Here is a 26,732-nt window from a genome sequence, read left to right as displayed (position 1 = left end):
GTGTTGTGCGGTCATTAGAGGGAAGGGTAAAGTTATTGGGATAGTAGGTAACAAGCCATAGTTAATACCATAGTCATGCACCATTGGAGCACTTTGTTTCATTATATATGGAGAGTGCATGATATTGGGTGTCACGCCTGGATATTGGTGGATGTTTAACCCTGTAAGGGTTGATGCTGTTTAGCCAAGCATGAGAGTGCAAGGCATCGCCATTCGGTGAGTGTTTAACCAAAGGGGAGTGGAAACAATGAGCGCACACTTTGAAGATTTCACATCAGCATACATTCAGCTTTCCTTGTTTGAGACAATCCAGTCTCATGTATGCACTATTTTTGCAAAAACTTTATTATTAGTTGTTTATTTATGTATTCGTGTTGATCACTATCACTTGTCACTGGGTTTATTTATTTATACTGTTTAGCACTACTATTTACTTCAGTTTACACTGTAAATGCTTATTTATATTGAACTGTATACATTATCTAATAGTCTTGCGGTGCCAGGTATATCTCCCACTGTTGTAGATAATCGTTTTAGTCAGCTGTAATCTCCCCCCATTGTTAGGGACCCCTGCTGGAGTGTCCTGATACCCCCTCTAGAAGTCTAATGCCCTGTACACACGGTCGGACATTCCGACCACAAAATCTGTCAGATTTTTTCAGACGGATTTTGGCCGAAACTTGTGTTGCATACACATGGTCGGACAAAGTTGTCGGAAAATCTGATCATTCTGAACGCGGTGGCGGTCGTTGCGTACGACGGGACTATGTAGAGGCCAGTAGCCAATAGCTTTCGTCTCGTAATTTATTCTGAGCATGCGTGGCACTTTGCTTGTCAGAATTCTCTACAAGCGATCGGAAAAAGTCTGATTGGATTTTGTTGTCGGAAAATTTTAGGTCCTGCTCTCAAACTTTTTCCATCTGAATTTCCAACGGAAAAAGTCCGATAGAGCCCACACACGATCGGATTTTCCGACAACATTATCCGATCGGACCTTTTCCGTCGGAATTTCCGACTGTGTGTACAGGGCAATAGGCTCTAATGTTGGACTCCAGCTAGCAGTGAATTGAGATATCTGCATAGGAATCACTGCTTCATATTGCTGACTGGCTTCTCATATTAAAATCATCATAGGGGCCACCTATACCTTTTTAGCATGTACCCGCCTAAACAACGGGAGACTGAGACATCTCATAAAGCAGGGAAAGCAAAATGATGTACAGTTCGAGATACAGCAATGTTTTACAGACGAGGCTCAGGGAGCAAGATGGCGGACGCAGGACGCATGTGGCCAGACTATTGGGACTCTGTAATCCAAAAGAAACAAGCGAGCATCCACTAATTATTCACTAATTATCAAACAATGAACAAAAATAACCATAGACCACCTCGGTAGTATGTGTTACCGTGCGTAACTGTGTAAAAACAATAATTAATATGTTCAAGTGAACAAATATCTTCAAATAAGAAAAAGGCAACACAAAACGTCCATGTGAATAGTGATCACACCGTGGGGCCTCTTCAAAAGGCCTATATCAATTGTGCTATAAAACAAAAGTCCATATAAGTGATTATGTGAATATAACCAAACTTCTCAGCATTAAAGCATCAGCAAATAATTTTCAATTTGTACTTCATTTGTTTGAGGACTTTTTGAGGTAGTGGATGTTTTTTTGGCGACTTTTGTGATAATTTTGCCAAAAGGGTATCCAACTTATCGGACGACAATGGGAGGAAGATGGAAAAATGTTACTTCCGATGTCTCCCCTGCTTCCTGAGTATTTAAGCGTGATGTGCTGATATCGAATCATGTCTCTGTTCCCAGTTGATGCCTTCTATGGGAAAACGTGTCAGTTGAGTAATTGATTCTGACGTCATTATGTTGGTTTTTTTTCATTCAGCTATTTGGTTTGATCCTTGGCTGTTTCTGCATTTTTTAACAATTTTTTGTTCCTGTTTTTTTATGATTGCAATGCTTGCTGTGTATGCTTGCCGTGATTTTTTAGTGAAATAAACCCCTTATTTTGAAGCTTATCTGCACTATGAAGCCTTCCTCCTCTTTTTTCCCCTATCGAGTGGCAAACTTCCAGGACTATCTCTGTAAAAAGACCCTGGTTTGAGGCAGTTTACTCCTTGATCTTGGTATTCAAGATTGTGAGAAGAGAGCACTTACCTTTGGTCGTTGGGGCTGGATGAGAGAGCATTCCCTGAATGGAAGGACAGGGGAAAGGTTATGGTTGCTGGCAGGCTGATGCTTCAGGCTCTTATGATCTCTATAACTTGAGGTCCAACTGATCTGGTAAGCGGCATTAATGTCATGTTTTAGTTACAAGAACATCTATTTTTTTTCCGAATGCTGAGAAGTTTGGTTATATTCACATCATCACTTATATGGACTTTTCTTTTATAGCACAATTGATATAGGCCCTTTGAATAGGCCCCATAGACACATGGACGTTTTATGTTGCGTTTTTCTTATTTGCAGATATTTTATTCACTTGAATATATTAATTATTGTTTTTACACAGTTACACATGGTAACACATACTACCGAGGTGGTCTATGGTTATTTTTGTTCACATATGTAGCGGCCATAACCCTCGATGGGGCGGCCTTAACTTTTGGGCTTACCGGTTACCTCCTCTTGGCTTGTTCTTCCAGGTCTAGGGGTTCCCAGAGTTAGTACCAAACGACTTTGGACGCTGACACCATAGAAGTCCTTTAGAAAGGTTTTTATTTGCAGGGGTAACATCCAATAACACAGTATTGTATGGGAACAGAGGGCAAGGGTGAAGAAACTCAGGCACCTTGAACTGCTTACTATTAGGAAGTCTCAAATGCAAACCCAGAGAGTAGCCACTCGCAGGTGGGTGCTCCAAAGCTGAACAAATCTCTAGCCAGAGATTATGGCAGTCAGCACTTGAATTCAGAACTTGCAAATTCTCTGACCTTGAAGAAAAGTTGCAATCAAAGTGAACAGGAACCTTTCCTCAGTACCTGGAACGTTCTCTGTCTCCTTGGCAGTATTGGAAAAGCGTGAATTCGTTAGTGTCCTTGACAACCCAGCAACCAGGCACTTCTTGGGATGCCAGCTTGTTGGCCCTCCTCCGAAGAGTCCTCCCCCGGTTGCTTACACGAGCTACGGTGCCCCTCCAAGTTGAGAGCACACCCAGACGCCTTGAATCCTCCCTCTGTTACTGCGCCTCGGGCCAGCCGGTTCCGGGACTCGGGAACAGATGGATCCTTGCCCCAGACCAAGCGGGTCTGTGGGGCTAGTCAAACTGACCATGTTGCGGGTGGCACACGCTCCCATGACCGGAACTCCTCATGGGGCTAACCCGATCCAGACTCCAGAACAGGAAGTTATATCCGAACGAACCCTGAACACGTGACTCCAGCATCTTAAGTACCCTTACTCAGCGGGGCCAGACGCACCCTCTGATTGGCTCCGGGGAATGCCGATACCCAAAACGTCCAAGCAGGTCTGGTTCTGGGTCTGTCATGTGCACCTGACTGTACACATGACCAGGCAGAACCCTAACACAGCCCAGCCAAACTGATGCCAAAGTAAAAACCTACACAATTAACCCTCAGAACCCCTTTACTGTTCTGAGAGAAAAAAAAACAAAATTTACACATAGCGGACACCTTTTAAAAGTGTCGCCACTACACTTGCAACCTTTTTACAAGGCCTCTCAGACAGAGTGAATGATTTGGCAGGAGGAACCATTCCCTCAGGTCTGGATCATGGCATCTCCCTCTGCAATCAAATCGATATTTGCTTCCAGGGGAGGACCCTAGAGAAAAGGCGTCAGTTCTCCATGATCCTTAGCCAGCCCGAGCTCCCCTCTCCTTGATGCATGGAGCAGCCCGAGCCAGCTGTGGAACCTATGCAGCTGGGCTGGTCTAGGTTACCTCCTGTAGAGCGTGTTAGAACAGAAGAAGAACTCTGGGCTTGTGTGTCTACTGTGGGAGCAAAGGTCTTTTTTGGGATACCTGCTCTCTCCATCCGGGAAACATGAGTCTAATACATCTGCAAGGTGGCGTATTTGACCCAGGGAAATCACCTTCATCATCCCGTCTCCTTCTTTCTGTGCTCCTCCATGTCAATGCTTCCCCTCATTTGGTAACGGCCTACCTGGATTTCGGAGCCGCTGGCAATTTCATAGACTGGGGAACCATCTTCCATGAAAATTCCTCTTTCACCTCTCACCACTCCACTGGTGATTTTGGCGATTGATGGCACTGTTCTTCCTGGGAGGCCCATCCACTTCCAGACCTTCCCTGTTAAGATGTCGATAGGATATCCACTCCTTGTGGAGTACACCTTTCTCTTGCTACCTAAAGCCTCAACCCTCATTGTATTGGGCCTTGCTTGGTTACAGCTCCATTATCCATTGATTGGACTATTCAGTAGACATGTGCACACTGAAATATTTTGTTTCGGAATTTCGTTTTTGTCCGAAAAATAAATTTATTTAGTTACTCCCGAAATTCGTTTTTGTTTATTTTGTTTTTCGTTAAAAATTGCAAATCCAAAGGAATTAAGGTCAAATCTGTCATTGAAGGCTTATGGTGTCTGTCGAATGTTCAAAGAAGATTCGACGGAGCAGCTAAACTGTATGACTGTATAGTTTAGCTGCAATTCCACCCAATTCCAGCAGCAATCATTTCTTTCTATGTTGAATCTTTCCTCTCTACGTCAAATCTTTTCTCTCTATGTAGAATAATCTTGGACTAATAGAGTTAAGGTTAGGCACATTCGACCACAGGTTCAATGGACACAGATTGTTATTGTCAGCGTCGAATCTCCTATCTATATCGAACTGTTTTCACAACGAAAAAGAAAATAAAGCATTTGTTTATGTCGGATCTTTCGTTTTTCGGATTCTGCACTTTCGTTATCGTTTGTTAAAATGATAACGATAATACCTGAAATTCGGATGAAAATGAATTTGGACGAAAAAGAATGCACATGTCTACTATTCAGCAGATCTTGGCTTGAGGTCCCTCATGTTTTTCGTCCTGCCTACTCAAGGTTACCCCAAAGAATATAATTCCTGTGGTCACGACATCAGTATCTCCTGCTCTTCCTGCTGCATATAGCGAGTTCTGGGATGTATTCTGCAAAAAATTGGCTGAAGTACTTCCTCCCCACAGGCCTTTAGAGTGTGCCATTGACCTTGTTCCCGGTCAATACTGCTCAGGGGCCAGACCTATCCTTTGTACCATGTTTGAGTGTGTTGCGGAGAATCTAAAGAGAGGGATTTATTTGGAAATTCTCATTCCCGGTGGGAGCAGGGATCTTTTGTGTAGCCAAGAAGGAGAGGACCTTAAGACCCTGCATTGACTATCGAGGCTTAAATGCTCTGACGATCAACAACTGATACCCTTTACCTTTAATACCAGACCTGTTTAACAGATTGAAAGGTGGCTCCATTTTCACTAAGTTGGATCTCTGGGGTGCATACAATCTGATCCAGATACGGAGGGGTGATGAACATCATTTAACACTAGAGATGGGCATTATGAATACTTTGTTATGCCCTTTAGTGTGTATAATGCCCCAGCTGTGTTCTAAAACTTTGTCAACAAGATCTTCAGGGATCTGATTTATCAATTTGTTGTCATCTATCTGGGTGGCATTCTCATCTTTTCTAAAAATCTGCTTGTTCACAAAGACCATGTCCGGATTGTACTTCAGTGCCTTAGAGAAAATAATCTGTATGCAAAGCTGGAGAAATGTTCTTTTTGAATGTTCCAAGGTTCTGATTTGGGGATGCTTTGTTTTTAGCTTGGGTCTTCATATGGATCCTGGAAAGGTCTCAGTCATTACTAACTGGCCTCTTCCTGCAAGCTTTAAGGCCACACAGTGCTTTCTTGGGTTCACTAATTATTACAGGCAGTTCATTAGGAATTACTCCTCCATTGCTGCCCCTATTATCGCCTTGACCAAAAAGGGTGCAAATGTGAAGGAGTGGCCTCATGAAGCTGTCTCTGTGTTTCATGACTTGACACAGGCCTTTGTTTCTGGACCTTTGTTGAGGTGACCTAACCCTGGGGTTCCATTTTTTATAGTGGACGATTCCTTGATTGGGGTGGGAGATGTGCTTCTTCAATCCTTTGAGGAAAAATGTCAACCATGTGCGTTTTCTCCCAAAAAAATTCTCAGGCAGAGAACAATTACGATATTAGTGATTGGGAACTTCTTGCAATTAAATTGTCATTGGAGTGGCGTCATCTCTTGGAGGATTCCCCGCACTCCATAACAACTTTCACTGACCATAAAAATCTGCAGTACTTCAGATTGGGAAACAGCTTTCTTTAATATCCACAAAGGATCTGTAAACGTTTCCACTCAGGAAAACAGTTACAAAATACTAGCAAGATGGTATAGAACGCCAGACAGACTACACAAATGGGACCCTTCTGTCTCGGACGGTTGTTGGCGGTGTCACCAACATAGAGGTACATTTCTTCACGTCTGGTGGTCCTGCCCCCTGCTCCAACCCTTCTGGAGGTCTATCCATAAACTGATTCAGGACATTACAACCTACGAATTGCCTTACACTCCGGCCCAATTCCTATTACATCACACTACTCTGCCTCAAACGTCCTATCGTAAATCAATAATTATCCACTTGATTAATGCTGCTAAACAATGCATCCCAACCCTCTGGAAATCACAGACTGTCCTCTCTCTTAAAGACTGGTTCCACAGAATAAACAGAATTTCAGAAATGGAGGAACTGATCCACATAGCAAAAGACACCCCTGCCAAATATAACACGAGATGGGCGTGTTGGAAACACTTCAAAACTACACCGGGTTATAACCACACTCAAAGTCTCTTCGTTTAATTCGTCGATCCTTGTTCCACCCTCCTCTGTATATTCGGGCGCTGCCACTGTAGTCCATGCGCTTCTACTCCAACCTGTCTCTCTTGCCCAGATTGACTGCTTTTTGTATCTCTCCTCTATATCTTAATCGCCTATTTGGTCTGGCCCTGGGCCACAACAGACACTACATCTCGCATATCACTGTGAGTTTCTATAAGCCCAGTATGTGCCATGGAGAACATCGGTGAGCGGACTCCACTCCCCCCCACTCCCTCCCACCCTTACTACCCCTCTGTCTTACCACTTCCCACCCTCCCCATCCCCATCTTTCTTATGGGTACTACTTTATGTTCCAGGCATTGTACACGGGGGTTTCACCCCCCCCCCTTACCTCAACCTCGGCCCTTACATCTGAGTTCTCCCCGTTGAGAACCCTCACAAGTTGTCTCTTTTTGGTAGCTATTTCTTTTCCCGATTAGCCTTCCTTACACGACCTTGACTGTTTTCTCTCATCTATGTGTTGTTGCTCATGCATTAATATACTCCTTCTTGCATTGTTTTGTATCCCAAGTGATCTTTGTTATATATGGGCCATACGAATTTTCTTTGTATTTCCTTGCTTCTTACATGCCTTTATGTATGCTGTTGTTTTTGTACCCTCTTCTTGATTCAATAAAATATTTTGAAAAAAAAAAAAAAAAAATCTGCAGTACTTAAAGAATGCCAAATGACTGAATCCCAGACAGGTCAGGTGGAGTACTTTCTTTTCCCATTTAAATGTTTCTATTACATACAAATCTGGTTCCTGCAACAGTCGGGCTGATGCACTCTCTAGGTCTTTTCACATTCAGGATGAGGAGCCCACCTCCGAACCTGAATTGATCATTCCTACCTTATGTGTTCTTGCCCATTCTACCCTGGACTCAAAAATTCCTCCTGGCAAGACCTTCATTCTCACCAATGAAGATCCTTCATTGGGCTCATGATTCCAAGGTGGCAGGTCACGCCGGGGCCCTCCGATCTTTCTTCCTCATCAGTAATGTTGGCCTACTCTTCATTCTGATGTTAAAGACTATGTTAAGGCTTGTGATGTTTGTGCCCAGTCTAAATCCTCCACACAAGCTCCTGCTGGTCTTCTCATGCTTTTACCCATTCCTAAGGAGCCCTGGTCTCACATTAACATGGATTTCATCACCGATCTTCTGTCTTCTGAGAAGAATACGTGCATTTGGGTGGTGTTTGATTGATTCTCCAATATGGCCGAATTTGTTCCTTTTCTTGGTCTCCCTTCTGCTCCTGCCTTGGTTTACATTATTGTGCATGAGATTTTTCACCTTCATGGAGTTCCTTCCCATGTTTCAAGTAGGGGTGTTTAGTTTACTACTCGCTTTTGGAGAGCCTTTTGCAAATCCCTCAACATTACTTTGGATTTTACCTCTTCTTATCATCCTCGATACAATGGTCACACTGAAAGGGTTAATAAGAAGTTAGAGGTCTTTCTCTGTGCCTTGGTCTCGGCTCATCACAACAATTGGGCATAACCACTCCCGTGGCCAGAGTTTTCTCACAATAATCATGTTAACGTCAGTTCTCAGAAGACACCCTTTGTCACAGTTTATGGAAGACATCCTCAGCTCCCTCTTCCTATGACCTGTTCTCCCGATATTCCAACTTTGGCTACAGTTCAGGAAACATTCAATTTCATGTGGGTTGATGTTCATGATTCCCTCCAGACAGCTGGCAACAAATTCAAGGCTTTTGCTGACCTTCGCAGGCAGAAGCCTCCTCCTCCACAGCCAGGAGACAAAGTCTGGCTTTCCACCATAAACATCAGACTCCGGGTTCCTTCTCTGAAATTTGCCCCGAGATTCATTGATCTTTACAATATAATTTCTAAGCGGAATCCTGTTTGTTTTAAACAGGATCTCAAATTCCTTTCATGTATCCCTTCTGAAGCCTTTAGTTCTCAATAAGTTCTCCCATCCTCTCCCGACCTTGGCTCCAGTCTCTGAGGATGATCAAGAGTGCGGGGTTAGTCAAATTTTGGATTCTCGCTTCTGTAAAGGTGTTCTTCAATATCTCGTGGATTGGAAAGGTTTTGGTGCTGAGGAGAGGTCTTGGATTCCTGCATCTGAAATCGTTGCACCTCATCTTCTGAGGAAGTTCCATTTGAAGTTCCCCTTCAAGCCTGGTCCCAAGCAGGGGAAGGGGAGGCCTCATAAGAAGGGGGGGGGGGGGTACTGTTATGAATCTGCAGAAATACTTTCATGCCCTGTCTGTTTCTTACCTGGTCTGTGTATTAGCCTTAGGACCTGCAGTCTCACACCTGTATGGTTAAGTAATCTTCCCTTAGCGTGGCTCCACCCTAGCCTCTACAGGAACCACTATTTAACACTGTGCTCTCCAAGCCTGCGTTGCCGAGCAATATTGTGTGTTTGGTTTCCTGCCTCCTGCTTGCCTTGTGCTCTACGTCTGTTTCTGTTACCGATCTTGGCTTGTTTTTTGACTATCCCTGCCTGCTTGTTACCCTGACCTTTGGCGTGTTCTCTGTCTATCCTTGTCTGCTAGTTGCCCCAACATTTGGCTATCTCCTGACTATCCCTTGTTGTCCTGGGCTTCTGCTTCCTCTCTATCCTCCTGTAGCCTACCATAAGCATGAGCTAAGAGGGGGGGCGTGGCCAAGATGGCAACCAGCTAGGACGTGTTTGCAGAGAGCTCTGTACCTGGCAGGCTATTTATCCGGCATTTGGGGACATTTATCCATCCTCTTGGACCGGTGAAGCGGTGGTGAGGCTCGGGGATGCGCAGGGGCAGCTCCGGTTCCCACAGGAAGAAGCACACAGCACCGGGAGCCCCGCCGGGAACCCCGCTACAGACCCGCGCGGCACGCGGCCAGGCCTACATTAATATGGCGTCTCAAACGGACCACGCTGACACGCCACCGCTGGGTGCTGATCAATTCCAAGCTCTTATGCAAGCGATCACAGGCTGCCAGACTACCCTAACCACTAAGATAGAGCAGATACAGCTCGACATGGGGCTTATCCGACGAGATATGGATAAACACCGGGAGCCGCTTACCGAGGCGGAGCGGAGGGTTGGAGACGTGGAGGATGTTACCCGCGACCATGATGCCTCCCTCCGTACCCTGCAGGTGCGGGTGAAGGCGCTGGAATCCAGGGCTGAGGACCACGAGAACAGGAATAGGAGGAACAACCTGAGGTTGGTGGGCCTGCCGGAGAGGTCGGAGGGCCGTGACACCGAAGCCTTTACCGAACGTTTGTTACGTACACTTCTCCCGCTTGCTGAGTTCTCTCCTCACTTTGTCGTGGAACGAGCGCATAGAATGCCGTCGGTTCGTGGCCCGCCGGGAGCCCCGCCACGCACGTTTATTTTCCGCCTTCTGAACTTTCGAGACAGAGACCTGGTTCTTCGGGAGGCGAGGAAGGTGGGGGACCTGCGCTTTGAAAATGCTAAATTAATGCTCTTTCCTGATTATTCTGTGGAGACGCAGAGGCAACGCAGGACATTCGACCAAGTCAAGGCCCAGCTGCGCACCAAAGGTCTCAAGTACAACATGATGTTCCCCGCGAAACTCAGAGTGATTGATGGAGAATCCGTTCGTTTCTTTACCTCCCCGAGTGAGGCCTCCAGATAGATCGATTCCCTTCCCAGGCAGGGATAATCCTTGATGGTGATTACCTGATTGGGGTCCACAAGCATCACCAGCTTCGCCCGGAGGTACGCGGATCGGTTCCCCCCCCCCCCCCCCAGCTCTGTCCCTCCACCTCCGAACTTGGAACTCCGGTTGGAATGCCCCCCTCTTTTCCATTGGTGGTTTTGGGCAGGGGGCGGGAGGCCGACCTAATATTCTGTTGCTCCTTGGGGGGGTCCCTGGGTTCATGTTGCCATGTTACTGCCTTACGGGCCTTGGGGCCTTATCCCCCCCCTCCCCCTCGGCTTATGCCTGAGGGGGTCTGCATGATTACTTCTGGACGTGGACATCCCATACCGAGGATGCTGGACCCCGTTGCTCCGAAGTTGTCGTCCAAACTTTTGGGTTTTTTCTTTCTTCTTTTTGGTTTTTATCTCCCTTTTTGTTGGACGAGTTGTAACTAAGAATGGGCCCTTGGAACATTCCGAGAGAATTTTGCACTTCATTCTGAGGCGTCACCTATACTATTGTTTGTTCCCCTTTCACTTGTTTTTAAACTTTTTTTTTGCCTCCAGGAAGCGGTTGCGCTGGAGTCTGTCTACTCTGCGCAGGAGACTCTGCCCTAGGTGTGCTGGTTGACACGCACCGCCCCCCACGGGAGATTTCTCCTTTAAATGGGTTTAATTACGTTTGGTTTGGGTTCTCAAACACCCTGGGACTGTTTTTCTGGGGTGTGGGGTGGGAAGGGAGGGGAGTTATGTTTCTTTTTCTGTTTTTTTTTGTTATTGTTTTTTTTTGTTACATGCTTATATGATTTCTGTTGTGGACAACGCTACTATGACGAATGTACAGGGTATATCATTGCATTGTTTCAGATGGGCTTTATGGGCCTTGACCCCGGTCGGGCGGTCACATCCAATGGTCCCTCCTCTCCTTCCAGGTTATGGCTCCGTTGAAGATCCTCTCCTGGAACGTTAGGGGGCTTAACCAGAAGATTAAACGCTCTCTTGTTTTTGATTACGTGAAAAAATATGCTCCGCATATCTGTATTCTTCAGGAGACGCACCTGGTGGGGGGCAGGATTATGGGTTTGAAGAGGCCCTGGGTGGGATACCACTATCATGCCACCTATTCCGGCTATGCCCGGGGAGTTAGCGTCCTGATCCATAAGTCCCTTAATTTTGAGCCTCTTGATATTGTTACAGATAAGGACGGGAGATACGTGCTGGTGCACGCCACAATAGACATGATAGAGATGGTGCTGGTGGGCCTCTATATGCCTCCTCCCGCGGATCTGTCTTTACTACATAAATTGACTACCCTGATAGCCCAATTTCATACTGACAATGTGGTTATAGCAGGGGATTTTAACATTCCTCCTAATCCTTCCCTGGATAGGTTGACGCCTGACCGGGCCACTGACTCTCCAGTTTCTCGCTGGGCACAGGTGTTTGGGCTGGAGGATGTCTGGAGGTGGAAACACCCATCAGATCGCCGGTTTACGTGCCACTCCTCCTCCCACAACACGCTCTCCCGTATTGACCTTGTTTACGCTGGTGCCCCCATGCTTCCCAGGGTCCTTGGAATAGAGTTACTTCCTCGGGGCATCTCTGACCACTCCCCGCTGTTGTGTACATTGCAGACCTCTACCCCTCAGAGGGATAGACTATGGCGATTGTCAAGGTACTGGATTGAACACCCTACTATTGCCTTTGAGATGGGCGGTGAAATCCGAGGATTTTGGGCCTCAAACGTGGGCACGGCTTCTGGGGGGATGGTCTGGGATGCCTTCAAGGCCTATATGAGGGGGTGTTACCTCTCTTCCATTGGTCGGGAGCGTAGGAATGATAGGATCATGGTAGAAGTGGCAGAAGCCAGGGCCCAAGACCTGGAGACCCGATTCACCCTCACGGGTAATCCGCTCACGGCTCAGGATATGAAGGTAGCGTACCGAGAGGTGGTGCTACTTAGGGTGGCTAAGACAAGCAAACGACAACTGGCTCAGACGCAGAGGATTTTTGAACAGGGTGAAAAGACGGGGAGGTTGTTGGCCTGGATCTCTAGGGAGCAGGCCCCAATCTCCACTATCCCTCGAATACAGAATAGTGCTGGGACGGTGGTGACGGATCCCCTTGCCATTAACGCTTGCTTTGCAGAGTTTTACTCCACCCTTTACTCATCTAGGGTGCAGTACTCAGCGCAGGAGTTAAGTAATTTTTTAGAGGGGGTGTCACTCCCTGCCCTTACTTCTGAGGCCAGGGATGGCCTGGACTCCCCGATCACTCTGGCGGAGGTCCGACTTGCACTGGGGTCCATGCAGCCGGGGAAGACCCCTGGGGAGGATGGGATACCCCCGGAATTTTACAAGCACTACCTGGAGGAGGTGACAGTTAGAATGCATGATATGTTTACCGCGTCCCTCCGGGAGGGAGATCTTCCTCCGTCTATGGCACAAGCCATTATAGTGGTGATCCCTAAACCTGGGAAGGACCCCCAGCTGTGCTCGTCATACCGACCTATCTCCCTGCTCAACGAGGACGCGAAAGTGCTGACCAAAATCCTTGCCAGGCGACTGAACGAGGTTATACTTACCTTGATCCATGAGGATCAGTCTGGCTTTATGCCAGGGAAGGGGACAGATATTAATATTCGCAGGCTTTTTACTGTCTTGGCCTCGGGGAGTGCAGATGGTGGGGAGGAGGTTGTGGCCTCCCTAGACGCGGAAAAGGCCTTCGACTCCGTGGAGTGGGACTATTTGTGGGCAGTCCTCCGTAGATTTGGATTCGGTCCAGCCTTTATCTCGTGGGTCAGGGCGGTGTACAGGGCTCCCACGGCTAGAGTACACACGGGTGCGGTCCTCTCCCCAATCTTTCCCCTTCACAGGGGAACCAGGCAGGGGTGCCCCCTGTCCCCGGGGCTTTTTGCATTGGCAATTGAACCTATGGCGGCTCTCCTCCGCTCCTCTCCTGAGGTTCGGGGTATTGTCCGGGGTCCTTTGCAGGAAAAAGTTTCATTATATACTGATGATACCTTGTTGTATCTCAAGGACGATGGAGCCTCCCTACAAGCGGCATTGTCGCATATTGACCGGTTTGGACAATTCTCGGGTATACGCATAAATTGGGCGAAATCAATTTTATTCCCCCTGCATGATGGTGTGGGTGGCTCCCAGGTGGATGGGCAACTGCAGAGGGTTTCTCAATTTAAATATCTGGGAGTGGAAATACATAGAGATTTGAAACAATTTATTACCCTTAACCTGAGTCCGGTGGTCACCCAGTTGACCCAGAGGTGTACTGTGTGGCGGTCCTTGCCGCTTTCGCCAGTGGGTCGGGTCAATTTAATTAAAATGTCGGTTCTTCCTCGGTTTACCTATCTCTTCCGTCAGACCCCAGTCCACATCCCGATTAGATTCTTTAAGAAACTAGATGGCATTGTTTCATCCTTCGTTTGGAATGGTAGGCCCCCTAGAATAGCTAAAACAACCCTTCAGCGGCCCCTTGTGCGTGGCGGTCTGGCGCTGCCCTGTTTTCTGACATATTACTGGGCGGCAGTCCTAGTGACTGTCAGGTGGTGGCTCTCCGAGGGCCCAGTCAACCCTGCATCCACGTTGGAGGCGGCGTTGTTGGGCTCTTATGCGGAACTCAGGAACCTGATTTATAGGGGACCCCGATCTAACCCTGGGATAACTCTTCCGATGCGCACGACTCTTAAAATATGGGACCTGGTGAACAAGAGGTTGGTGGGCGTAGGGGTGTGGGCCCCGGGGACTCCCCTCTGGGGGAACCCCCGCTTGCCCCATTTTCACTCCATTCCTGATCCGATAGTTTGGGCCAGGCATGGAGTTACAACACTGGGGGACATAGTGTCTCAGGGGCAGCTACTCTCCTTCGATGCTCTTAAACAGGCCAGGGACCTTCCGAACCATATGTTTTTCAGATTTCTGCAGTTGCGACACGCCTTCCGATTTCAATTGCCATCTAGAGTGACTCTGGGGGTGTCGGCGGTGGAGGAGGCGCTTGGTCCTGCGGGGGGAGGGACGCGTACAATGTCCACGATGTATGCCGCGCTGACCATATTGGACGAGACTAGGATCTCCCATTTGTTTGAGCTCTGGCGCAGCGACATCCCGGAGCTTACTGAGGAGGACTGGGAGGAGGGTTTACAGCAATACCTGACCCTGGCGATTTCTGCAAGGGATAGGTTCAAGCATGAGCTAAGAGACCCTGGGGCCGCGACCTGGAGCCAGTTATAGCGCAGTCCTTCCTCACCACTAGAGTTTCTGGTGAACACCTGCTGGCTCTTAGACACTGCACCCTGGGGAATCTTATGCTCCAGCTCCCAATAGGATCTGTGTTGGTGCTCCATTGGACCTGCCTTCCTGAACCACTTAGAGTTCCATCCGCAGCAGTCAGCCGCAGGGTCCACTACCTTAGCAATGCACTCCTGACTCCGATGGTATGTATCTGTCACCTGGACATAGGTGACCTGACACATCTTCATGGGAACTCACTTTTGATGACGTCTAGACATGTGCAATTTGTTTCGGTCCAAATATAAATTCAGACACATTTAGTAACAAATTTTGTTTAAATTCGTTTCCTTTCACTTTGCATATTCATTTTCTAATGAATTACACATTTTCAGAGTGATTGGACGATCGACCGATTTGAATCCTGTATGAAGAATAGCTGGTTATTAAGGAGCGGGCCGCCACGTCCTTAACAACCGATGACTCATCAGCTGTCAGCAGGCTTCCCCACTGACACATGAATGTAAACAAAAAAATGCCAGCAATGGAAAATTCAGAAAACAAAACTATGTGGGGTCCCCACCCAGTCCATACCAGACCCAAATTTAAAGGAGAACCCCATACCAAATGTATTTTTTTAAATGGCGTGGGGTCCCCCACAAAATCCATACCAGACCCTTATCTGAGCATGAAGCCTGGTAGGCCAGGAAAGTGGTGGAATGGGCAAGTGCATCCCCTCCTAAATCATACCAACATGAAGATGGGGACAAGGGCCTCTTTCATACAACCCTGGATGGTGGTTGTGTGGGTCTGCAGGTAGGCGGCTTATAGTAATCTGGAAGCCCACTTTAACAAGGGGGCCCCCAGATCCCTGCTCCACTATGTGAATGAGTATGGCCTACCCGTTCACCAAAAAAGTGTAAAAAGTGAGTAAAGACACAACACAAGTTTTTGGCCAGTCCTTTATTAAAAAATAAAACATTTAAAAAAAAAAATGTCCCCCGTGCGGATCCATTGTCAATCACACTCCTTGCCATACCACTGGACCCCGAAAAAAGAGAACAAAAAAAATCTGCCCTCGTCGAAAGGCTCACGCTGACTGCCCACTCCGCCATCTTGCATTTCTTAAACAGCTAAGGGGTGCGGCCACCCTGCAATGTCACTAGGTGGCCCCCGGACACAGTGATGTCATCGACCAGGGTATGCTGGGTTGATGATGTCAAAAGGGACGTGGCGATCTAATTATGTAATTGGATGACTCCTTAGTTAAAGTATTAAAGAAATGTCAAACGGAGGAGCAAGCAGATAGCGGGAGCGTTCGATGAGGCCGGAGGTTTTTTTTTCCCAGTCCAGCAGTGGCGATGGGTGGCATGATTGATGATGGATCTACACTGGGGGATTTTTATTTCCATAAAGGAATTGTCAAAAACTTTTTATACTTATTTGGTGAAAGGGTAGGGTACCCCATACTCACACAAGGGAAGCTGGGATCTGGGGGCCCCCTGTTAAAGGGAGCTTGAGGATAAGCCCCCCCATCCATAGACCCCCACAACCACAGGCCAGGGTTGTGGGGAAGAGGCCCTTGTCCCCATCAACATGAAGTAGGGTGCCCCAAACCAACACCCCATGTTGAGAGCATGTAGCCTGGTAAGGTTCAGGAGTGGTAGCATTCACTCATCCCTGCATATTCCTGGCCTGCTGGGCTGCATGTATGAAAAAGGGTCTGGTATGGATTTTGCTGTTTTTTTGTTTTGTTTTTTGGCGTGAGGTTCCCCTTAAATCTAGAAGGCATACCTCCCAACTTTTTGAGATGGGGATGAGGGACACTTATTAGCAAAAGTATGTAGGCACAGGACACACTCCATTGCTAGGCCCCTTAACCATTTCCCTACCCGCCCATTGTTATATGACATCCACAGATGGCATCTCCCACCCTGGGCGGACATCATATGACGTCCTCGGATTCCTAGCGGTATAGGGGGCAAGCACGTGCCACCGGAGGCACTAGTGATTGCTTGTTACAGAGCAGGACTGTGAATCTGTGTGTTCCTAGTATATAGAAACACTGATTGGTCTCCTCCCCTAGTCAGTCCCCTCCCCCTACAGTTAGAATCACTCCCTAGGTAACACATTTAACCCCTTGATCGCCCCCTAGTGTTAACCCCTTCCCTGCCAGTGACATTTATACAGTAATCACTATACAATCTGTATACATGTGAATGGTCCCAAAATAGTGTCAAAAGTGTCTGATCTGTCTGCCGCAATGTCGCAGACATGATAAAAATCGCAGATTGCCGCTATTACTAGTAAAAAAAAAAGTAATAAAAATACCATAAATCTATCCCCTATTTTGTAGACGCTATAACCTTTGCGCAAACCAATCAATATACGCTTATTGCGATTTTATTTTATTTTTTTTACCAAAAATATGTCAAAGAATATATATTGGCCTAAACGTAGGATTTTATTATTTTTTTTAAATTGGGATATGTATTATAGCAAAAAGTCAAAAATATTGTGTTTTTTTCAAACTTGTTGCTCTTCTTTTGTTTATAGCGCAAAAAATAAAAACCGCAGAGATGATCAAATACCACCAGGCGGCTTCCTGGCCCCGTTGCTTAATAACCAGCTATTTTTCATACAGAATTTAAATCTGTCAGGGAATTTGTAATTTGTTAGAAAATTAATAACCAAAATGAAATGAAGTGAAACTAAACTAAACAAATTCCGAAACTGTTCATCAAAACGAATTTACTAACATAACGAATCTATCCAAAACTAAACAAAATTATCCATTTTGCACATATCTAAAGACTTCAACTTCAACTATAAACAGCAGACAAAATTCCTGCTGATCAAAGTGGAGTCCTACCCGTGGGAAAGTGGCCTAAGCCCTTGTACACACGGTCGGACATTCCGATAGAAAATGTCCAATCAGACTGTGTTGTCGGATAATCCGACCGTGTGTGGGCTCCATTGGACTTTTTCTGTCGGAATGTCCGACCAACAAAGTTTGAGAGCTGGATATAAAATTTTCCGTCAACATGATCGTCCGATCGTTTGTAGATAATTCGGATCGGACAAAGTGCCACGCATGCTCAGATCAAATTACGAGACCAAAGCTATTGGCTACTAGCCTGAACGTCGTCCTATAATAATTAATGAATGTCATCACATTCCGAAGGATCGGATTTTCCAATAACTTTGTCCGACCGTGTGTATGCAACAAGAAAAAATCTGACGGATTTTGTTGTCGGAATGTCCGGCCGTGTGTACAAGGGCTAAGACATAGACATATTTTACCTTAAAGCATTCCCTCCATTAAGGTAAAAAAATGCCCCAGCATTTGTATAGCCCCCTCGCCCCTCTTATACTTTGTCTTTTCTCGATCCAGTGCTGTGCCCGTCTGCAGTGATGTTGGTCTCTTTATCTCCACCCAGGACACAGAGGCGGCAACAGGAGCCATTGGCTTCTGCTGCTATCAATCAAATCCCGTTAGGAGAGGGCGGGGTCAAGGCATGCTGTGTGTGTCTATGGATGCACACAGCCTGGTTCGGGAGTGAGCCCACATGTGCACCACCAATGGCAAACGGCTTGCTATGGTGGTGCACATAGAAGAGGAGGAACCAAGAATGTGGAACACCAGAGATTGTGGATCGGGGCTACTCTGTCCATGTTTAATATTTTAGAAAAAAAAATAGACTTTATAACCAATTAAGGTTACATTAGGTTTTTGTCTTTTCAGCAAAGAAAATACACTCTCAATACTAATCTCTGTAATTTATTGTCTTCAGTTTTCAGTATTGTCGGTTTCCCCAAGTGAGCCAGTTTAAAAAAAAAGGTGGAGAAGACTGCCTGGAAAGGGAAAAAACGTTTGATGTTTCAATCCTCTGTGATCCTTGGGGGAAGGAGTCGGGAAACTTATCGTGGTTGGTCAAGTCACACAGCAAAATAGAAGAACTTATGTAAGAGGAATATTTGTATTGTTCTGTAGTGATCCTCAAAATAGCGTTCTGATTATGCCAGCTGCTTAGTGTTTCCTTGCAGTCTCCGTTGTCTTTCATCTGCACTGAAGGATCATCTTCTTCAGCCTTTCATTTTTTTTTCTTTGGACTTTTCACTCCTCTTTCTTACATTTCTTAAAGGAGAGGTTTGATGTATTTAAAAAAAAAAAAGCAAACATCTATAATGTCCCACATCGGCTCTAAGCCAGAGAACTGAGAGATCACATGACCACTGATCGCTTAGTTCTTGGTCAGCTCAGAATGGAGAGCGGTGACTGTCAGTCGCCGTTCTCCATTCTACCCCACCAGCTCTGATTGGAGCGCTGGGCTGGAGAGGGGTGACGGGAGCAGCTACCTTCAGCTCTCAGTCGCACAGTGAAAGTCGTAACCAGTTGTCAATCAGGCAGCTAGGTGGATCTTGACAATAAGGTCCGGATCCTTCTAGAGCCTGGAGAGACTCTGTGATGTCAGCTGACGGCAGGCAATAGTCTGTTATGAACTGACTCTGGGTCACAGGAAAGCAAAAAGTAAGTGCATCCTTGTAACCCACAAGCAGGGCCAGATTAAGAGCACCATGGGATTTTGGTGGGCCTTTTTATGGAAACAAAATTAAAATGCTAAAAAAAATTCACTAAAACAAATTAAATATACTCTCACCAGTAATACCAGCCCTGCAGCCTTTGAGCAGCAGCAATATCAGCAATACCACCTGCTATGCGGTCTCTCACCAGCAGCAACATAGGGAGACTGCATTTCCAAACTGCCAGTCAGGGACATCCCCCCTTCCCAAAAAAAGATGAGGGTGGGGGATGTGGTCTCGGGGTTGATGGGGAAATTGGCGGCGGAGGTGATTTTTCAGGCAAATGGCTGGTGTTAGCACTTAAAATCCTCCTGACACCATGCTTGATATGGTGTCACAATGATCAAACTCCATTATTTCTATTACTACATTGTAATATATAGTGAAATAGTTCAACTTGCCATCATGCAGAATCAGTGGGAACCTGAGCTTGTCACTTCCCACCAGATGCAACTCGTCACTTGCCACCCATAGCCTGCCACCAGACGTAGCTTATCAGTTTACGCAGCTGCCTGCCGCTAGATGCAGCATGTCACTTGCCACCAGCAGCCTGCCACCAGATACAGTGTGCCAATTGACACCCACAGCCTGCCACCAGATACAGCGTGCCACTTGCCACCAGCAGCCTGCCACCAGATACAGCGTGCCACTTGCCACCAGCAGCCTGCCACCAGATACAGTGTGCCACTTGCTACCAGCAGCCAGGGCCGTACCATGCTGTTGGCGAAACCGGCGCCCGCCGGGGGCGCAGGCCGAGGGGGGCACTGTCTCAGTCTCTTAACTCAGTCTCTGAACAGTCTCTGGTCAGGCTTCAGCACACAGCAGCGGTGGGCTGGCGATGCCGCCGCCAAGCACTGCTGCTTGTGCCTGGCACTGTGCACAGTGTGCAGAGACGCTGATAGGGAGCGGGGCACGGGGGAGTCTCGGTCTCCCTCTCCCTCCTGTGTCGGCTTCAGGGAGGAGAGAGATATACTTGTGGCAGCCCTTAAAATTTCAACTTGCCTGCTCGCATTTGGCGAGTGAAATTATGAGGAGTGCGAGTATGGTCAGGGCTGTGCTATCCGGGAATGTATAGCTAGTTAGCCAGTGCCTCTACGCACAGGCTCGCAGCGAAGAGCAATCGGCTTCCCTGGACCACCCCTCTCCACCTTCTTCCTGCCGCTCGTCCCCGCCCCTCACATAGGCTTGCAGAGATGAGCATTTCAGGTGGATCAGTCAGCCGCCCTGGACCGCCCATCTTCACCTCCCTCTTGCTGCACATCTAAAGAGTGGGGCGGTGCATGTCATCAAGTGGGCAGGCTCAAAACCTCTCAGTCCACCCTCTGTGTTTAGTCGATGTCTGACCACCTGGCTGCAGGAGAAAGGTAACAGTACAATATGTCAGCGTGCTGTGATTGAAAGCAGCACATGGAGGTGTTGAATTTGTAATTGAACAATATGTGTGCTGTAAGGAAGGGGGGGGGGGGCATATCCAATACCTCAAAATCCACTGCATTGAAGCTGAATTGCTGGCCACTGATAGGGCTGGCTTTCTGGGCACTGATAGGGCTGCATTGCTGGGCACCGATATGCTGCATTGCTGGGCACTGATAGGACTGCATTGATGGGCACTGATAGGACTGCATTGATGGGCACTGATCGGGCTGCCTTTCTGGGCACTGATAGGCTGCCTTTCTGGGCACTGATAGGCTGCCTTTCTGGGCACTGATAGGCTGCCTTTCTGGGCACTGATAGGGCTGCATTGCTGGGTCCTGATCAGGCTGCATTGCTGGGCCCTGATCGGGCTGCATTGCTGGGCCCTGATCGGGCTGCATTGCTGGGCCCTGATCTAGCTGCATGGATGGGCACTGATAGGCTGCATGGATGGGCACTGATTGGGCTGCATTGATGGGCACTGATATGGGTGCATTGATTGGCACATTAATGGATTACGTGTCGCATGCAGAGGTCAGAAAGACAGCCAGACTACGCCAAAACCTGGGTCGGTAATGAAGAAGCATACTCATGGCCACCTGCAGGAAGTGACTATCCGGGAAGGTTTCAGCATTGATGGCCAGATAGGAGAGAGAGGGCAGAAAGATAAACTGTCCTACACAAACCTCCTGCATCAAATTGAGTTGGGGACCCATTCAAGCAATGAACATTGTGGAAGACGGCTCAGGAGCAAATTGAGTTGGGGCTACAAAAAGGATATTCGTAGTCCGAAATTAGAGAGGCTGTAATCCATGCCATTAGCCCAGGTTTAAGTGTCAGGAACATGCTGGAGAGGAAAAGTGGATTGACTCTGACTCAGCTCAAGAGAATATTAAAGTGTTATTACGAGGAGGAAGATGCCACTGAACTATGGCACAGAGCAGTCAAGAAATTCCCCAGAACTTTTTATTCCGAGCTATTGAACTTAAAGACCGCCTGTTGTTTGAATCAAAGGGGGAAGGCACTGGAGAACACTTTGGAGCTGAACTGGTTCAGAAAAATTCCGGGGGTCCGTGACTACAGGACTGAGGAGTGACTACATCAAGCTACAGTTGAAGCAGTACCTGGGAGATCCCTCCACTCCAGATGAGATACTCATTGAGAAAGTTAATGAGGCAGACAAGATGGAGATTGAGAGATATCAGAAACAGAGAAAGCTTCAACCTCCCAGCACAACAAGCATCAAAGTCCATCAGTTAGAGGTTCCCGCAAGCACTTGAGAACTCAGTGTCCTAACAGCAAGTGCTGAACAGAGACCATGGGTTTCATCCACTCACCATCTACCCACAAGCCAGCTTGAACTGGAAAAACTGCTCCAGACACAGAAAGAAATACTGGAAATAATGGCTTAATGAACTGCCGGATACACCATTCCTCCGGATAGAGAGGTTCCCGTGCCTGAAGAACTGACCAGTCCCACGGTGATAAAAGAACCCATGACCTGTTTCAACTGTGGAGGAGTCGGACATCTCAGGCGAGTGTGCCCAAGCCCAAGGAAGGGGACAAAATCCCAAAAGCTGGCTTTAAACTTCAAAGGGCCCCAGTGAAAGAGTCAACTGCGTGCCCAGTTATCAAAGGAAACTCCAATATAACACGTACGCACCAGACTCCTGACACTGCAGTAAAGTCAAGACGGAAGAAGGAGAGGCTACAAGAGCCAACTGTAAAAGTACAAGCCACTAAGCAGACCAAAAGTGCCACTTCCCGTGGACCTCCTCCCAAGTTAGTGGGGCCCTCTCCAATTGTCCCCATCCAGATAGAAGGAATATACACCAAAGCCCTGCTGGACACTGGAGCACAGGTGACATTGCTCTACAGGGACTTCTACGACAAGCATCTCAAGCATCTGCATCTCAAGCACCTGCCCTTACAAAAGCTGGAGGAGTTGGAGATATGTGGATTAGAGACCCAGAACTTCCTATATGGTTACCTGCCGGTCAAGCTTACTTTTGACCCGAGTATAGCAGGGAAGACGGAAACCTTTGACGCCTTGGCAGTGGTGTGCCCTCGCCCTCCAGGAGCTGACAGAAGTTCCCTCATCATTGGAACAAACACTGACTTGGTGAGAAGACTACTTGTACCGCTTGTACAGCAGGAAAAGACTCTCCCCACAAAAATACACCCAATGTTAGCCCAGGTCTACCGAGACCTTAAACATGAAGAGAAGGCCCTAGAAGAGGGAGTGGGAAAAGTCTGGCTTCTAAACAAGAAAGAGAGACTGGTTCATCCAGGTGAAGTAGTCTGCCTGAGAGCTTCTGTCAAGTTAAGATGGAAGAGACCGGGGTCCTTGCATTGTTCTTGAGACTTCTAACCAGGAAGAACACAGGGGGTTGGAACTTATCCCTGAAGTATTGCCAACCAAGGCATTGAAGAGGAATCACGGCAAGATTTCAATCAGTGTCTGCAACACAGCAGCTGTGCTAGTGAGGGTGCCAGCCAGAAGACTGTTGGGATAGGCCAGTCCAGTAACTCCAGTCTCGCCGTGTGGCTCAATGGGAGAAGAGACCAGAGAGACTCCAAGAAGAATTCTCCCTGAAGAACACACCTCTTACTCCTGCCTGGATGGAGAGAGCCAAAGCCCAACTCCTGAGATGGAAGTCAACTTTTTCTACAATTGAATTTGATGTGGGGCTGGCGAAGAGTGCGACTCACCGGATTTGTCTGGAAGAAGACAAGCCCCTTCGGAAGAGAGTCAGGCGAAATCCACTGGGGGATCTTGAAGATTTGAGAGAACAGCTGGCTGAACTTAAAAGGACGGGCGTTATTAGAGAGTCCCGGAGTCCTTACACCTCTCCAATAGTGGTGGTAAGGAAGAAGAACGGGTCCCTACGGCTGTCCATTGATTTATAGGACCCTGAACCGGAGGTCCATTCCCGACCAGTACACCACACCTCAGATAGAAGATGCCCTGCAGAGCCTGTCGGGGCAGTTCAGTGTGCTGGACCTAAAAAGCGGGTACTATCAGATCCCCATGTGTCCTGAAGATAGGGAGAAGACCACTTTTATCACTCCTGTGAGTTTCTTCAAATTCAATAGGGTGCCACAAGGGCCGTCTGGAGCCCCAGCAAACTTCCAGAGACTAATGGAGAAGACAGTGGGCGACATGAACCTGATTGAAGTGCTGGTATACCTGGACGATATCATAGAGTTTGGGAGAACATTAGAAGAACACGAAGAACGCCTGGAGAAAGTCCTGAAGAGGCTTCATGACGAAGGCCTGAAGTTCTCCATGGAAAAATGCCAATTTTACCAACCTTCAGTGAACTACCTAGGACACATCGTGTCCGAAGAGGGAGTAGCAACAGATCCTATGAAATTGGAAGCAGTTACTTCTTGGCCCAGGCGTACAAATGTGACCGAGCTCAGGACGTTCCTAGGATTCTGCACGTACTACAGGAGGTTTGTGGAAGGGTTTGCCAGAATAGCTCACCCACCAACTGAGCTTCTGAAGAACCAGAAAGAAGCTGACGCAGACTCAGATCAGTCTGGGAAGCCAAAGGGGCCCAGGAAGAAGAAAGAATCCATACAGGATCAGTGGACTCCAGAATGTGAGGAAGCCTTCAGGCAGTTGAAGTGGAGCATTACCACTGCTCCGGTACTGGCCTATGCAGACCCGGTCAAACCGTATGAGGTACATGTGGATGCCAGCCGAGACGGGCTAGGAGGAGTGCTCTATCAGGAATATGATGGACGTCTGAGGCCCACTGCGAAGTCTTCTTCCTGCGGAAAGAAACTATCCTACTCACAAGCTCAAATTTCTGGCTCTGAAGTGGGCAGTGGTAGACAACTTGAAGGATTACCTTTACGAGGCAGAGTTCGTAGTCGAGATGGACAACAAGCCCCTCACATACTTGCTTACCACTGCAAAGTTGGATGCCACCGGCCACAGGTGGCTGTCTGCTCTCTCAGCGTTTACCTTTAGCTTGAACTACAGGCCAGGAGTTTGTAACCGAGATGCGGACGCACTATCAAGAAGGCCCCATGACTCCCAAAACCCCTCATAAGACTGGACTCAACTTACACCTGAAGGAGTAAGAGCTCTCTGTGAAGGGACAAGCCAGCAAGGGAAAGGTGGGGCCAGAGCTGAAGAAGTGGGAGTGACCTCAGTAGGGATACCCAGGTGTTATTGAAACATCTACCAGATTATGCAAGAGGGTCTTCCCAAGCTATAAAAAAGGATCTCAGGAGAGATCAGGAGGAGGATTCACTCTGTGGGTTAGTGCTGAAGGCAATGGAGAGCAAACAGCCAGATCTGCTGCAGAAGAGGCCCCAGAAAAAAGCTTGGCTACTACTGAAAGTGTGGGATTGGTTGCAGTTGCAACAGGGGGTGGTCTACCGAAGGGGTCCCTCTGAAGATCCCAAAGAGAAGTGGCTATTGCTTCTGCCGGGAAAGCACAGAGAGAGGGTGCTGATGGCCCTGCACGACCACCATGGTCATTTAGGAGCCGAGAGGACTCTTTAACTCATAAGGGACAGATTTTACTGGCCTCACATGAGGACCGAAGTGGAGAACTATTGTCATTCCTGCCTCAGGTGCATACAATGGAAGACTCTGCCTCAGAAGGCTGCCCCAATGGGCCACTTAGAGAGCCAAGGGCCAATGGATTTAGTCTGCATAGATTTTCTGTGCCTGGAACCCGACCTGAGTGGGCAAGGGGACATTTAAGTGGTTACAGATCATTTCACCTGCTATGCCCAGGCGTTCCTTAGCACTGACCCCCGAAGGAGTGGCTGATTTGATTTGGGCCTGCACTCTGGTAACAACACCCCACTAACGTGGCTCTCTTTCCCCTTGATACAGCTGTGATGCAATACAATACAGTACAATATAATACAATGCACGGTACCTGTATTGTAATCTCAGGATCCACTGGCTCCACCTGCTGGGAGAAAACAGTACGCCACACAACTGGAGGCTTAAACAACAGTCTTACTGCGAAAATATTCAAAGAGGTGATTACAGTAATTGCGCTGCCATCCCAGCATAGGATGACAGTACAATCAAATTCAACATAAACAATTTCAAACAATATATATATAGATAAATACCCGGGAGCTCCCCCTACTTTTTAAGCTATGCGTGAGATCTCACTTAAAGTACTTGGTCTTTGGTCTTATTGTCTTCGCTAGCTAAAGTATTTCCTTGTGATTTGTAATCCACAGGATAACGTAAGTTAAAGAGGAGCTGCACCTAAAAAAAAAATATTAAAAGCCAGCAGCTACTAATATTGCAGCTGCTGACTTTTAATAATATCACACTTACCTGTCCCAGGTTCCAGCGATGTCGGCGGCAGATGACGAGCGATCGCTCGTCTCGCTGCAGGCACCGTCGCCATCCTCTGTCAGGGAATCGGGAAGTGAAGCATGAGGGCTTCACTGCCCGGTTCCCTACTGCGCATGCGCGAGCCGCGCTGCGCTGGTTCCCCGCTGTGTCTCTGGGAACTGTGTGCTTCCCAGAACACAACGGGGGGGCGGAGCCATGCGGCGGTGGGCGGAGCCGTGCGGCGGTCTGTCCGGAAGTGGGTGCAGTTACCTGGATTATCCAGGTAACTGCACCCCCCTCCCCCCCGAAAGGTGCCGATTGTGGCACCGGAGGGGGGGAGGGATAATACTAGCGGAACTTCCCCTTTAGGGTGAAGAACCGCTTTAAGTTGAGGTAAAGGTGCTCCTGATATAACTTCAGTACTTATATTACAAGGCTTGGGATGTCAGAATAGGTAGGCCTCAAGCCTGCTCACTGTCAGTTGCTCTGCTCTGCTCCCCCTCCGTGGAGCTATAAATCCTGATGAGACCTGTTTATGAGTCTAAATGCGTGTGAAAGTTAAACTGTGGGCCGCAACCAGCTCACCAACTGAATCGGAGCTCCGTGTAGTAACTTTGATCCGGTGACTGCAGCTTGCTTCTCTGTCAGCTGGCCCCGTTGCTCCGT

General features: G+C 47.7%; 1 protein-coding gene across 1 annotated transcript in view; it reads left to right on the top strand.

Moving 5' to 3' along the window:
- LOC143962539 (NACHT, LRR and PYD domains-containing protein 10-like) overlaps nt 1-23,105 on the top strand; it is a 53,537-nt gene extending 30,432 nt beyond the window's left edge. The window contains exons 5-6 of the mRNA XM_077471811.1: nt 8,762-8,953; nt 22,265-23,105. Coding sequence (XP_077327937.1) covers nt 8,762-8,953; nt 22,265-23,105 — 1,033 coding nt within the window. The remainder of the gene's footprint in view (nt 1-8,761; nt 8,954-22,264) is intronic.
- Nucleotides 23,106-26,732: the final 3,627 nt, after the last annotated feature.

The sequence above is a fragment of the Lithobates pipiens genome, unplaced genomic scaffold, assembly GCF_037356315.1.
Source record: "Lithobates pipiens isolate NorthernLeopardFrog02 unplaced genomic scaffold, aLitPip1_a1.2 Scaffold_8, whole genome shotgun sequence".
NCBI lineage: Eukaryota > Metazoa > Chordata > Amphibia > Anura > Ranidae > Lithobates > Lithobates pipiens.
Note: the sequence above shows the minus strand (reverse complement) of the source record. Positions and strands in the feature narration are given on the sequence as shown.